Source organism: Triturus cristatus, chromosome 8 (genome assembly GCF_964204655.1).
Source record: "Triturus cristatus chromosome 8, aTriCri1.1, whole genome shotgun sequence".
Taxonomy (NCBI): domain Eukaryota; kingdom Metazoa; phylum Chordata; class Amphibia; order Caudata; family Salamandridae; genus Triturus; species Triturus cristatus.
The window spans coordinates 1,199,744,701-1,199,759,608 of record NC_140591.1 but is presented as its reverse complement, the minus strand read 5'-3'; the positions used below and the strand labels follow the sequence as shown (position 1 = coordinate 1,199,759,608).

Genomic DNA, 14,908 nt, shown 5'->3' with positions numbered 1-14,908 from the left:
GTTAAAACATGTTTAAAAAGGTCCCAACTTTGGCTTAATGCAGGAAATAACGTTTTGAATCATCCCCATACTGCTAAACATTATCCTCACGAGAGTACATTAGATCCATTTATAGATTTTGTTTTTCATAGTGTGATACTGGAGGATATTCGCGTGTGATGCAAACATGTAAATTTAATAGCAATGGCTCAAAGACAGATCAGCAGTTAGTCTGACTGAGATTGAAATTACTATTCAGGAAACTCGTTCAACATCTCTCTAACTTGTCTCTGAGGGTGTTCCATTTCAGAACCCTTTACCTGGCCTACAATTATCCAGAGTTGAGTTAACAGATTGTTCTCTGTTCTTTTCCTTTATGATGTGAACTAATTGAAAGCTATAGCCAGTCAGCTAATATTTACATATCTCTGGCATCTCTTTCCTTGAGCAACTGAATATTCATCACTATCCAACTCCAATCACACCATGCTTAACTGATCCCGCTCCTTAATTCGCAGTCTGTTTCCCGCTTTGGTGCAGAACTGAGACATTCACTCTCCAGGTGGTTGATAATGTTTCCAACATGCGGAAGCCTAGGAACACCCGACTGCTAGTTGTCCTACACCTGCTGCATCGTGGACATATTAGACTAGGCAACACTGGCATCCATTTTTCACACCTACTTGGGTTTGCGTGGTACTGGAGGTACTGCCATTTATCCTCTTAGTCAGGTCCAACAATGCCATTTTCATTGAATGTAACCGCACAAAGAGCTGCTAAGTGATCTGCTGGATGGTAATAGGGGTTCAACTCACATACATGTTGACACCACTCAGTTCTCTCTCATGCTGTTATTGGTAACATCAGCAGTCTGAAAATTGCCTGAGGGTCACTGAGACCTGGATGTGTTCCTACTCCCTTAATCTCTGGCATTTTCCTACCTCATCACATCAATTAGAGGGGGATTGCCTTCTTGTACTCTCACACTTGCACAAGGAAGTAGTTGGCTTACTTGGCAATAGACTTCCATTGCCAAGAAAGCCACATACAATGGATTAACTCTGATGTCCCCTCTATGTTAAGTCAGCACATCTAGAAAACAGCCAAAGCATGCTACTCTAATAGAAACTACATAAATCAATCATACCTTTCCTTCTCTCTCCTGTCTTATCCATGGCTGAACTATCTCTCTCTATTTCAAGACTAGACTACTTTCTAGTCTCCCTTCCTGGCCCAGCTCCTCCCTTAAAGACATCCCTCATTAGGCTGCCTGCTTATTTATGATACCAAGAAATTTGATCACATCAGACTTCTCCTTGTCAACTATCACTGGCTCTCCTGTCAAGAATGTATTCTTTTCAGCCTCTCTTACATCATCTTTAAAGTGATACATCGTCATCTAGCAGGCTAAGATATATAAATTGGGTTGTTATTTTGGGAAGATGGGATCCCTACCAAATAGATTAATATTCTTGTGAGTTTCTTAGAGAGTGTCTTCTCTCCCTTGGATAGCCAAGGCACAAGTAGCTGTAAGTCTCCAGAGAAATGCATGTTAATGTCAATCAGTACCAACAATCTTAAAGTCAAGAAAGCAACACAGTAACATTTCCAAGCCAATTTAGAAATATAGAGAAAACTTTAATGAGCAATAAGACACCAAAATGATCAACATCAGATAGGGGGATATGATTTTAAAGGTTTAAGGCAAAAAGCACCCAGAAAAAAGTTAAGTATCATTGAAAAACAACAGTTTGTGGTTGACAGAGCCCTTAATTGCGATTTCACTGCGATCCCGATGCAGTGGAGGCCAGATACACCAATCGGTTCATTTAGGTCAAAGTCATTACCTTGGGATTTAATACCTGAAATGGAAGTCAGAATCCTTCAGCAGTGCAAGCTCCAAGGCTGTGGCTGGCAAGGGTCCCTCAAAATCATATATGTCGTCATTGAGCTATATCTACAGTGACTGGTTTTGGAACCAAAAGCTTTAAGAAGAACAAAGGAGTCAGGATTCTTCTTTCTTCCACTCGGGTCTCCTTCTTTACGAGTATTCTATCCAGCTCCAGGAATGTTCTGAGGAAATGGTGCTAAGATGCTAGTCTTATCCAGTGCACTGAGCAGTTATTGCTGAGTTTTCCTTACCCAATCATCCCTACTTTAATGTCCTATGCCCACGTCCTTGGCCCACCTCCGTTTGCTTTTCCCTTTACTGTAAAATTTCCCAGAAGTCCTAAATTCAAGATGATTGAATGCTTCTTCCCTCTAAAAAGGTGAATAAGAGTGTGTAAAACAGAACTACAGGAGTACTCCAAAACGTCTTGTGAACTCACTGCTTAAAGTCTGTAAGACAATGAGTCTTCCTCTCCTATAGTACCAGTATTTACCTGCACTTCACCTGTTGATGTTATTCAAATAATTAAAATCATGGCGGTTAATTCCAGTGGTTGTTTTGTATAGTTAATATACAGGCCCTTAGATGTATTCTGGCTGAGGTTTAGGCTCTACAGTCAGTCAGTCATTGAAGTTAAGGGTGCATGGCACTGTAACCTCATTTCTGTCTCTTTTGACTGTGCCCATATTTTGCTTGAGGAAAATGGTTTGAAAAGTTGTGGGAAGGGCAAGTGAGTTGGGATCAACGGTTACTAATTTCATGAAGCTACAAAATGCCTTGACAGCACTGTGGTGTGCAGCACAAACATAAATAGCTAAAAAGAGTGCTTTGAATGGAAAAAGAGAAGTGCTGGTACTCACGAAATTGATTGGGGTGGGTATGGAATGGGCATGTCTAGGGGTGTGGCTTCGAGGCAGGCATGTACAGTAGCAGCATTTTCTTCTTCAGTGTAAAGTACTCTAATGCCCTTCGCCCAAGTTCAGCTCATAGGTGCAGGGCGTAATAGGTATTTTTTGTCATTTTATATAGCGTGGACTTGGCCCGAGGGCATTAAAACTCTTTACACGAGAAGCTGAAGTTTTGTGTGAAAGCATACTTCTTTTGTTTTTATGGCATGGGGAGATTTAAGTGATTTGCCTAGAATCGCAGGATGCTGAGCCGATGCTGAGATTTCACCACCCTGTGTCATAAAAACAAAAAAGTATGCTTGCATGGAGAACTTCTGCTTATCATGTTAAGCTTTTTAATGCCCTTCTGTCAAGTTTGCGCTATATATAACTGCAAAAATGTATCAATTGTGCCTTGCACACACAAGCTGAACTTGGCCAAAGGGCATTAGGCTCTCTGACAGACAATGGTGAATGTATTCCAATGCTGCAACCTTACACTATAACTGACAGTTTGATAGTTCCAGTATCGGGAGCTCTAGCCATCAAGCCACATCTCCTTATTCCTGTTGCGCTGTCAGTGAGAGTGTAAGGCTGCAGGAACAAGCTGCCTCTGAAATACACTCACCATTAACTGTCACACGCCCATATCCCAGAGCCTGACCCCATCATGCCACTAGTAGTACCGGTACTCTCTTGACACAAGGAGAAGTCCCAGTACTCAATGGGACCACTGAGAAGTGTCGGTACTCACTACTGGTGAGCATGGCTGGACTGAGAAAGCAAACCAGCCATGGCAATTAAGTCGAACCGGCCCGGGGGGCATTCAGGGGGATGCTGGTGGGAAACTACAGCTGATTTGGTTACAGGGGGCTGATATTGCAGCACTGCTGCAAAACCGGCCCCCAGTAACATAAAAAACGTCCCTCACCGCTCCGAAACCGGTCCCACTGGGAAAACATCTGGTGTCTGCTTCAGCCAGTCTGGCCCTACTGGAGAGTACCGGCCCATTTAAAGCACTGGTTAAAAGTCATTGTAAACGCGATCCTTTTGGCATGGAGATGTGTGTAGCAGGAGTGTTGAACTAGCATGCATGTTTTATCCTCTTGTTCTTTCGCACAGCCTACGGAAACCATCATGGCTCAAATCCATACGCAGACTCCGGTTCCTATTCATACGATTTCTTTCAACTGTGATGATACGGAGGCAAACCAGTTTCTGTACGAGCTTTCCAACAAGTCTGGGGGCCGGTTCCATTGCTACAGCTCGGACCTGAGAGATCCCGAGGCCCCGCGAGCTTTTGTGGTAAGACTGTTTTCTCTTTTTATAATTCATGGTTGTGTTGCCCGGGTGAGACCTGTGCCGTGTGAGGTGACTTAAGCACCCTTGATAAATTGACATTTTTATCCTTCTCCTCCCTGGCAATAGCTGCTTGTTGTAGAAGTCTCACTGTATCCACCCACCCCAGGATTCAATTCATTGTAATATGGTCTTTAATTTAATGAGCGTGTAACTCACAACTCCCTCAAACATTTTCTCCTCTTCTTTCCACCACCCACCAACATTTTAAAATATGCATTTCTTTGATATGGGGTACAGATATCCCCAAATTCCATCACCAATCCCATTCATTCGCCCTTTTAAAATATTCATGTTTTCTTTTAATACTTAAAGTTTATCAACAACTGATATCACTGATATGTAGGAGGTTAATATTGAATTAAAACTATATTAAATAATGGACACAAGGATGAAATTGTGATACTGGTATGCATCATGCCAGGGTAATGTCACACATTGTATAAAAAATAAAAATGATTACGAAAATCACTGGATTTGTTCTTTTTTCTGAATATGTTTCAAGGTAAAAAATAAATAAGACAATAGAAAAAATCTTAAGGAATATTTAGGGACACTTTTCCCCAAACAGAGACGGCTTCTAGCGTACAAAAATCTTTTGACATTTCAGGCAGATGAATGGAGAGGAGAGAGGACCAGAATCTGGTCTGATGCAGGCGTGATCACTCTTTCTGCCAAGACAAAGGCCTATCAGTTGCATTTGGTTTCATGTTAAAAGATGGAATCCAAACATTCCTTTTGCAAAAATATGTGCTTAAAAATACGGGCTTCCAAAATGTCTACCAAACACCTTAAAAAAAACGCCTCTAGCAAAACCTCCCTGTTGTTATGTTATGTTATTGGCCACTTGTAGAGCGCACGCTTACCATAAAGTCTTTTGGCGCTGGTAGCAGAGGGAAGCATCGATCACTGGTTTAGGCATAGGATTGTCGAAACAACCAAGTTTCTAAGAGTCTCCTGAATTTCCCATAGTTGGATACTGATCTAATATCCAAGGGAAGGGTGTTCAATGTAAGAGGAGCCAGTACTGAAAAACTGGCCCCTCCTAGCCTTTTCCTTTTGCTTCGTTGCACCGTAAGTAATTTTTTTTGCAAATTTTTACAGTGAGGTGTACATTTTCGACAGACTCAGCTGAAAGGTGCTAAACATGTTCATACATTGAGCTGATATATTGCATCAGTCAGTTGAAGTAGAACCAGTTAGTGTGTTGTGACCCTTTGTATGTAGAAATTGCAGCAGGGGTTCCCAGATGTCTTTGGGTCTGGAGGTGATCGGGAGCTCCTCAGCATTTAACGTTAAGGTGTCTTGATAATATACCATGTCTTTTAACCACAGCTCGGATGTAGGGCTGAGCTTGCTGTCCCATACCATTGCCACCCTTCTTTTGGCTAGTAGTAGCGCAATTTTTACAAGTCTACTCAGATTTCCCATTAGGGATGGTATTAAATGTAATAGACATACTTGGGGTGCAGTGAAGCTGTAATGCGGTTATTTCTTGCAAAGTGTCAATAACCCCTTCCCAGTAATCCCTCACTTTTCTGCATTCCCATGCCAGGTGCAAGAAGTCTGCACCTGAGCTCCCACATATTTTACAGTTGTCAGTGTCTCTTAAGCCATATTTGAATGGTCTGTGTGATCTGGCTTCAGGTTTCATTGTTCCATGGTATCGGTGTTTCGTCTCTTGAAGCTCTATATAGTTTAGTTATCATTTTGTGTCTTGTGGGGCTGAGAAGTAGGGCAAGATCTTCTGTTGTTAAAAAGGTTCCGTTTGTGAAGATGTCCTGCATTTTTTCAAGCCCTACAGATACCAACATACGCAGAGCCACTCGTTCATGTGTGACCGAGGCAGCTGCGTGATGCGACAGGGGTCGAAGCAGGAAGTATAACGGCAATTGTGATGCTCTTCGGCCCAGTGCCTGCCAGGCTGCAATCGTGGAGTCAACTGAGTTAATTTCTACCTTGGGCGTACCTCTTTGTGTATGAGTCAAAATGGAACCTGAAGGTATAGGATATGCGTCTCCATCATCTACAGCTACATGCGGGATAAAATCGTGTGCATTGTACCAGTAGAACGCATTTTGAGCATGAGCGCATAGATAGTATAAGTATATGTCCGGCACATTGAACCATCCGCTTTTATAATCCAACATGAGCATCGTCAAGTTTACTCTGGCCTGTTTGCCGCCCCAAATAAGCCTGATTAATAGCGATCGAACCGTCTTAAAAAAGATAGTAGTCAGCTGTATCGGGATATTGCTAAAGAGATATAAAAACTTGGGTTATACTACCATTTTTATCAATGCCATGCGGTCAGCCAAGGTCAGCGGTAACCGTATCCACTTATCCACTTGTTGTTCTAAATGAGTGCAAGCTGTTCCATAATTCTCAAGGATAACTATCTCAGGGTCACAGTGAACCCACACCCCAAGGTCCTTCACTGGCTCCAGCGACCACATAAGGGGGAATTCAAGCTCATACTGCGAGGTGACTTCAGTGAGCGGCACCACCACTGACTTGGGTCGTGTGTACAGTAATTGTACCCAGTTAATAAATATGAGAGGAAACCCCATATGGCGAAGTATATAAAATAGGTATCCCCACTCTATGGAGTTGAAGGCTTTGGTCGCATCGATCATCACAGCCACCATCTTTAACTTCGTATCAAGAATATGATACATGGCAAAAAGGGTGTGTAAATTATGTAAAGTAGATCACTCGGGGATAAAGCCAGATTGGTCCGGCAGGACCAGTTTGGGCATTAATGGCTGTAGTCTTCTCGCTAAAATTTTAGCGAGTATCTTCGCGTCTATATTTATTAATGAGAGTGGGCGATACGAATCACAGCCAGTAGACGGTTTATCTTTTTTAAGTAATGTGATTATGAGAGCCTCCTTTAGAGTCAGCAGTAAAATGCCCGCTTCATACGCCTCGGCGTAGACCTCGAGTAAATAGGGCGATAGCTCCTCCGCGTATTCTTTGTAGAATTCGCAAGTTAGGCCTTCAGGGCCTGGGGCTTTTTTGGTGGGAAGTGTTTTTATAGCCTGGCGAATGTCTTCCACGGATATCGGTTGACTTAAATAATCTCGGTGGCCCCCCGATAACCACGCCAGGGCAATGTCTGACATGTACTCATCCATTTCGCCCGTCGAGGCCCCAGTTTGCGACGCGTACATGGACGCATAGGTTGTGAACTGTGAGACTAAATCACGTGTGGTATAATAGTCCGCGCCGGAAGTGTCCATAGTTTTTGTGATTGTGTGGCTATCTTCCATTTTCTTTATTTTCATTGCTAAGGTTAGACCCGGGCGTCCTCCCTCCCCGTATGCTCGTGCAACGTGTCGTCGTGAACAGTATCTAATCTCTTTGTCAGCCAGTTTGTTAAATTCTAATAGTGACTCCCTAATTTGTGTCAGAAGAGGGATGCTAGGTGAGACTTCGTATTGTCTTTCGAGATTGTATAGTGTAGTCTCAATCTTAGATAATTGCCCTCTAATGTCCTTCAATATCCCAGATGTAGTGCTAATGCATTGACACCGGATCGTGGCTTTGAACACCTCCCAAAGGGTTGCAGTGATATCTACCGTACCCTTGTTATGGGCGAAATACTGGATAATGGCCTCGCGAATCCTGTGCTTGTATAGTGGGTCTAGTAATGCCTGAGAGTGGAAACGCCAGGTGAATTGCCGACTCACAGATTGTGGGATTCACATTGTAAGCTTGACTGGATTGTGGTCAGAGAGCGTTCGAGGTAAGCATGTAACCTCCGACACCCAGGTTGTTGCGTAGTCATTCATTAACCAGTAGTCTAGACGGGACCAACTACCATTTGCGGTGGAGATGTGTGTCCCTCTAATCTGTCAGAGTTGTGAAGATGCCAGACATCTGTTAGACCAACCTCCGACATCCCACCAGTGATGACTTTGGCCGCTTTCGGCGATTGTCCCCCGTCCCACTTGATTTGTCCTTACTGGGGTCCAGATGTGTATTAAGGTCACCCCCCCATATTGTCGTCACATCTGCCAGAGTGCGCAGTATGGCCAATATCCCTTCATAGAAATCAGGGTCCTCCGAGTTGGGGCCGTAGACGTTCACCAGGGTGACTAGTTCTCCTGCTGACTTGCCATGGGTTTTGGCATATCGACCCGCAGCATCCGTGCAGTTTTCGATCATGGTGAAAGAAAGCTTTTTTTTGACAAGTGTAAGTACCCCCCTGACATACGATGAGTACAAAGAGGATAACCTGTAACTGGCCCAGTGTGATCCTATACTCCCTTCATTGGAGCGTGTAAGGTGTGTTTCTTGTATAAATGCAATTTTTATGTCGTGACGATCCAAATATGCCAATATTTGACGTATTTTTTTGAGCGAATTGAGCCTCCGCAGATTCCAGGTCAAGCATGCAATTTTTTCCCTGTCTGTGTGCGACATAGCTAAGACACTATCAACATAGATAATAACGTTGTTATCCATACACCTTTGTAATGCCAAGTCTGATCAAATTTGAGCCACATTAAACATCCCGTAAAACACCCACCCACTTCAGTAACCCCAACCTGATAAAGCCATCCCGAACCCCCCCCAAACAGCACCCAACGGTGCAACACATTCGGAAAACAATTGTGGGAAACTCCCATCAGGGAGCGCTAGGGCACCAATACCCTCCCAGATTGAACAGGAGGTGGATGGAGGATATTATGGACATAATTCCCTCCCATACACCCATAATGATAATCAACAGGCATATCAAAAACGTTCACAAAAATAATATCAGTTCTTAACTGCATAGGAAGTGTTGAGGTCCGCAGAATAGAGGGCCGCCATCAATGGACTAAAGTCTGTGTCAACAGCGTTTAGTTCAGGAATAGGGAATAACCAGGCCTCGGTCCCAAGTGTCCAGGTCCGGATAGATTTCCATCCGGTTGTCATTCCAGATTTTGTTGCGATAACCCATCCATATCGTCATTAGGCGATCCAGAGAACTCACGGTTCTTGCGCTTGAGTGTCTTCGCATAATCCAACGCCGATTTAGGGGTGGTGAAACTCTTCGATCTGCCATTGATGTCTATGCGAAGTCTTGCGGGGTACACCATTGCATAAGGAATGTTTTCGGCGATAAGAAGTTTTTGGGCCGGTTGAAATTCCTTTCTTGCTGCCTGCACTGTCGCTGTAAAGTCCGGGTAGAAGGCCAAGGAATTGCCCTCATGAGTTATGTTTCCTTTCTCCCTGGCCAAGCGTAAGGTGGCGTCACGGTCTCTGTAATTCAGCAGCCGCGCAATGATGGGGCGGCGGAGGAGCACCCGGTGGAGGACGGGCAGCTAAGGAGTGGTGTGCACGTTCCACAATCAGCATCCGTGACAGGTTTTCCGCTCCAAAAACCGTCTGTAACAGAGAATCCATGTATGTTTCAAGGCAGCCAGTGTTGATAGATTCCGGCAATCCAGCGATGCGAATGTTGTTGCGCCGGTAGCGTGCCTCCAAATCCTCGTTCTTGGCCTGTATCATGGCCAGCACCTTTTCCATGGCGTGGGTTTTTTCCGCTGTTTATGTAGACCATCCTCGGCGTCAGATATGCTGGTTTTTGCTTCTCCCAGACGCACTGCGCGCTTGTCCAGTTTTGTGGACATATGATCCTTTCTGAGGTTTAGATTATCTATCTTGCCATCGATAGAATTCAGACTACTCTGTACAGCGATAAGTGTCTTCTCGATTGCAGCTAGGGTGTCTACAGGAGCATCAGCTTCTGAGTCCGAGGCAGCTTCTTGCTGGACTTGTGGGGCTCAAATGTCAGGTGGGGCTGATTCCGCTCAGATTTACCAATCTTCAGGCCTATCCACAGTAAGGTACTGAATGGCAGGACAAGGGTCCTTTTACGTGTAGCCAGCCAAATGATCTCCGCAGCCGTGTTTCGTGTGTGTTGTAAGTGGTACGAGGATAGAGCAGCTTCAGGCGCACCACAATGCCAGCTCTCGGGTGGTAGGGCCGTCGCAGGTTCAAAGTAAGTGCGTATGTTGCAGAAGGTGTCACCAGTAACTGTTGTGTGGCGCCAGCAGGTCTGCGGCTCACGCAAGCTCTATGGGCTGCACTGGGTGTCACTGTGGCGCAAACGGTTTCAGGCGGAGGCGGGCAGCATAAGGAGCGGCCCCGCGTAGCGCAGATGCGATCTCACAGGCCCAGACTCACAACATGGTTTGCCTGAGAGACTCCCAATATTGCTATGCTCCCCAGAGGAGCTGTAGTTCCAGCGTGACGTAGCAGGGGTTCTCTGTTCCCAATGTAGTTGAGCCTGGGCCCTGAATGCCAATCTACAGGCTGTCCATTACATGCGCCAGGTCAAATCAGCGCCGGCCAACCAGTTCATTTAGAGCACGGCTCTCACTGGGCACATTTAGCTGTTTGCCAGTATACGACACGCTGCCTCGCTGAACCAAAAAAGCGCACCTCATGAAGTTCAGATTATGTCACCTGCTGGAACGGCCACTCTTCCCCTCACAGATCTCCGCTGCAACAATGCCGCCCAATAATTATAGCGCAGTTGTCCGCTGTGAGCTCCCTGCTGGGTCGCGTTGTTCCTAGGAGTTCAATTAGCCTTACCATCACCTACGGAAGCCCCCGTGAGGGAGTTCTCTTCTTAGGAGTGCGCACGTTGCAGCTCGCTCTGGTAGGGCTGCTCCCCAGCCACGCACACAGGTGGGGTCCTCCATCCCAGAGAATCGCACGCCCGGCACAGCAGATGTTTCACTCACCGGGGACGTGCGCTCACTATACTTCGGATCGGTCTCCTCTGGGTGTTAGCAGGATCCTCTGCTGGCCATCGTAGCAGGGCACATCCGTCGTCCTTAATCCCTAGCGCAGGGTACTAGATAAATGGCGGCGCCATCTTGAAACCTCTGCCCCTAATGCGGGCGGTCACCGCTGATTTCTGTAGATCATCAGCCCCAGGGGCAATCAGCAGTCGATATGCTTGGTTTATGGGTGATATAGGAAGCGGGAACAGGAGGATTTTTGACGATTATTGTCTCCGTCCGGTGGAGCTGCCCTTTCATGCCGCCATCTCGCTAAGTGCCCTCTAGTGCCCCCTCCGGCACCGTAAGTAAATTGAAATGAGCTGATCTAAGATGGCGAGTGGGCTTGTGGCGCTGAAGTCTGGTCTATACAAAACAAGGGCTTTTACCGTGAAGAGCGTTAAAGAGCCTTCCTAACAAAATGTCAACCTGTTTTTAATGCCTAAATCCAGAAACACTCAATTCCCACTTATTTGAGGACTCAGGAAATTTCCTATTCTAACTCTAGACCTAGCATATCCGTCATCAAGCTCTTCATAGGGGTATCAAGTGTACGTCGACATTTTGGTTGGGAGGTATTTATGTAAGATGAAGATTTCGAAGTCTATATTTTGGAGTTATGGAGCATATTTATGAGCCCCTTTGCATCGCTCTTGCACCAAACAACGTGGTGCAAGTGTGACGCAAATTCAAAATGAGATTTATGAAGCCGCATAAGGCCACCTTGCGTGGCCTTGAGCGGCTTCATAAATCTCGAGTAATGCAATGCAGCGCAAATCATTGGGTTACAATACTTTGCACCAGGGAGGCACTTCCATGGACATTGTGTGGGTGTTCCCAAGCAGCATGCATGGTTTTTGACGCATACCCAGATTTAGCAGAAGTGGTAGACCTGGGAATGCACCAAAAACCTACACCCCCCCCAGGTGAGACATAACAAGGAGAAATATCTTTATTTCTCCTCGTTTTACATTCTGCAGCACTCATAGAAAGAGGAAAAAGCCTCAGGAAATTGTTTTTGTGCAGGAAAGTGCCCCTTCCAGCACTAAAACAATCCACCTTACAACGCAGGCACCCTTACACCATGGTGCAAGGGTGCCTGCATTGGCGCTAGGCAGCCAAAAAGGCGCCAGCACAGAGGAAAAGACAGGAATGGGCCATATTGACTAAAATACGGTGCATTCCTGCCCTTTCCCTGTCATGCAGTGCAGCGCAGCAAAGTGACTTGCTGCGCTGCACTGTGTGACATGGCCATAAATTTGGCCCTCGGTTTTTGCAAGAAATGGTTTGCAGTCTGTTTTTCCTCTCCCTCATGGCATCGAGCCTCATAAATTAAAATGATGGGGCCCTCCTACGGATAGATATTCATTGACAATAGGCTGAATAGTACCCCCCCGAAGGGTTGGGCACCCCCTGCACTACTATAGGCTGCAGGGGCCCGTGTTATGTCCCTGGACCTGGCATGAGGATATTTGCCAGCTAGACTGTCTGTAAGTTGTCACCCTTTAGAAACCTATGAAGAACATGATAGGAGTGTGATAGTAGTATGGGGCGCAATCTGCAGCTCCGAATTCAGGGTTTTCTGGCAAAGGTACCAACACTTTGATTTCAAAAGGCTGCATAGCTTCTGCTCTTGTAAGAGTGGTTTACAGAACCAACTTTCACTCTTCTTTTTAGGTGTGGCTCATTAGCCCAGCTATTTGCTAGAGCTTTTTTCACACACACTATTCTGTTGAATATTTTCAGTAGATTTCAAATTTTTAATATATATATATATCAAACTACCGCTCCTTTGTGCTGTCGTCGCACATGAGAGATACGGACAGAAGGGGATGTTGGGGATTGATAGTTAAGGAGTATTAATGCTTGGTTATTGTGATGTGGAAATGCCCAAATTGTTGCTAGATCAAAATCCTGCCTAACAGGACTCATGGAGACATACAGTAGAATGCTAGAAAATGGACAATAATATGATATGAATATTAATATCTGAGGTGCATTCAACTGATATAGGGCATTACTATGCTGTAATTGACATACTTGAATCACTACACAATGATAATGCTGATTTCTGTAATTGTTGAGATGTTCATTAAAATAAGATAAAAAAAAAAATGGGAGATACGGACAGCTTAGATTCGTTTGTTGCCAAATTCAGCGTTTATTTCATAATAAAGTGCATTCGATCATGACGCGTTTCGGCCAACACAGTATATATATATATATATATTTACTGAAAAAACAAAGGTTACAGAGATGTTATAGTTAGGAAATATAATTAAAACACCTTAGAAATTCACTGAAAACACCAACGGTTACAGGGATGTAATAGTTAGACTCAGATTTTACTCGTACAAAACCATTGAAATTCAGCAGTTATAGTTACCAAAGCTAACTATTACTTACACTGCACTGCTTATTACCTCGCATATTACATCACTCGTGACATAGTCAGTGGCATCACTGATTACTTCATTGATGACATCATTGATGACATCACTAATGGAATCACTGATGAAATCATGTTTCGTAAAAGTTTCTGAGAGTTAAAGATATATACTAGGGGTACTGCATTAGTTAAAATACTGTTCTTTTTGTACTAATAATGAGTCATACAGTTTCTAATATATGTCATCTGAGTGGCTATGTGACTGTCTGTATCAGTGTGGGAGTGGGTGTTTGAGTGGCTATATGGGTGTGTGAGTGGCTGAATGGGTGAATAAGTGGGTGTGTGACCCACTTCAGACCCATCTCCCTCCTTCCCTTCCCAGCCAAGGTCATCGAAAAGGCCATCAGCGCCTAACTCTCTGAGTTCGTAGAAGAGAACCACGTCCTGGACACCTCCCAATCTGGCTTACAAAGCAACAACAGCACAGAGACCGCAGTCCTTGCCACCACCGATGACATCCGCTCCCTCCTCGACCTCACCCTACTGGACCTCTCAGCCGCCCTCGACACTGTATTCCACCGCACCCTAATCACGAGACTCCATGATGCCGGCATCCGTGACAAGGCACTGGACTGGATCCACTCACTCCTTACCGGCTGAACACAGCGAGTCAGACTACTCCCGTTCCTCTCAGTACCAACAGAGATCAGCTGCGGAGTGCCCCAGGGCTCCTCCCTGATCCCCACCCTCTTCAACATCTACATGGCACCCCTCGCGGGCATTGTCATAAACCACTGACTCAACAGCAGCTCCTATGCGGAGGACACCCAGCTGATCCTCTCACTCACCAACGAACCCACAGCTGCCAGAATCAACTTTCACAGCGGAATGAAGACCATCTCTACCTGGATGAAAGACAGGTGCCTCAAGCTCAACTCGAACAAGACTGAAGTACACATCCTCGGACCCACCTCCTCAGCCTGGGATTACTCCTGGTGGCCCGCCGCACTATAAACCACTCCCACCCCTATGGACAACGCACGCAACCTAGGCATTATACAGGACTCCTCTCTCACAATGAACCGCCAAATCAACGCAGTATCCTCATCCTGCTTCCAAACACTCCTCCTGCTTTGAAAGACATTCAGATGGATCCCCATAGAATCCAGAAAGACGGTCACCCACACACTCATCACCAGAAGACTTGACTGCGGCAACGCACTCTATGCCGGCGTCACCCAGAAACAGCTCAGGAAACTACAGAATGTCCAAAACGCCGTAGCCAGACTGTTCCTCGACATCCCCCGCTGCAGCCACATAACACAACACCTCCCACAACTCCACTGGTGCCCAATCAACAAGAGAATCACCTTCAAGCTCTTCACACATGCCTACAAAGCTCATCACGGTGCAGGACCAGAACATCTGAACCACCACCTTGCATTTCAGGTACCCGCCAGACAACTTCACTTTGCCCAACTTGCTCTGGACTATGGCCCACGGATCTACAAGACCAGAACCGGAGGAAGATCCTTCCCCTATCTTGTCGCCACAACCTGGAACACCCTGCCCCCCCCAACCTCAGGCAATCCCCGTCGATGACCCAGTTCAGGTAGGACCT

The 14,908-nt window shown here is 45.5% G+C and overlaps 1 protein-coding gene across 2 annotated transcripts in view; it reads left to right on the top strand.

Moving 5' to 3' along the window:
- The window catches only part of VWA3B (von Willebrand factor A domain containing 3B), a 983,684-nt gene that overhangs the window by 328,107 nt on the left and 640,669 nt on the right, over positions 1-14,908 (top strand). For both annotated transcript variants that reach the window (XM_085622889.1, XM_085622888.1), the window contains one exon: positions 3,880-4,062. In XM_085622889.1, the coding sequence (XP_085479015.1) occupies positions 3,880-4,062 (183 nt within the window). The remainder of the gene's footprint in view (positions 1-3,879; positions 4,063-14,908) is intronic.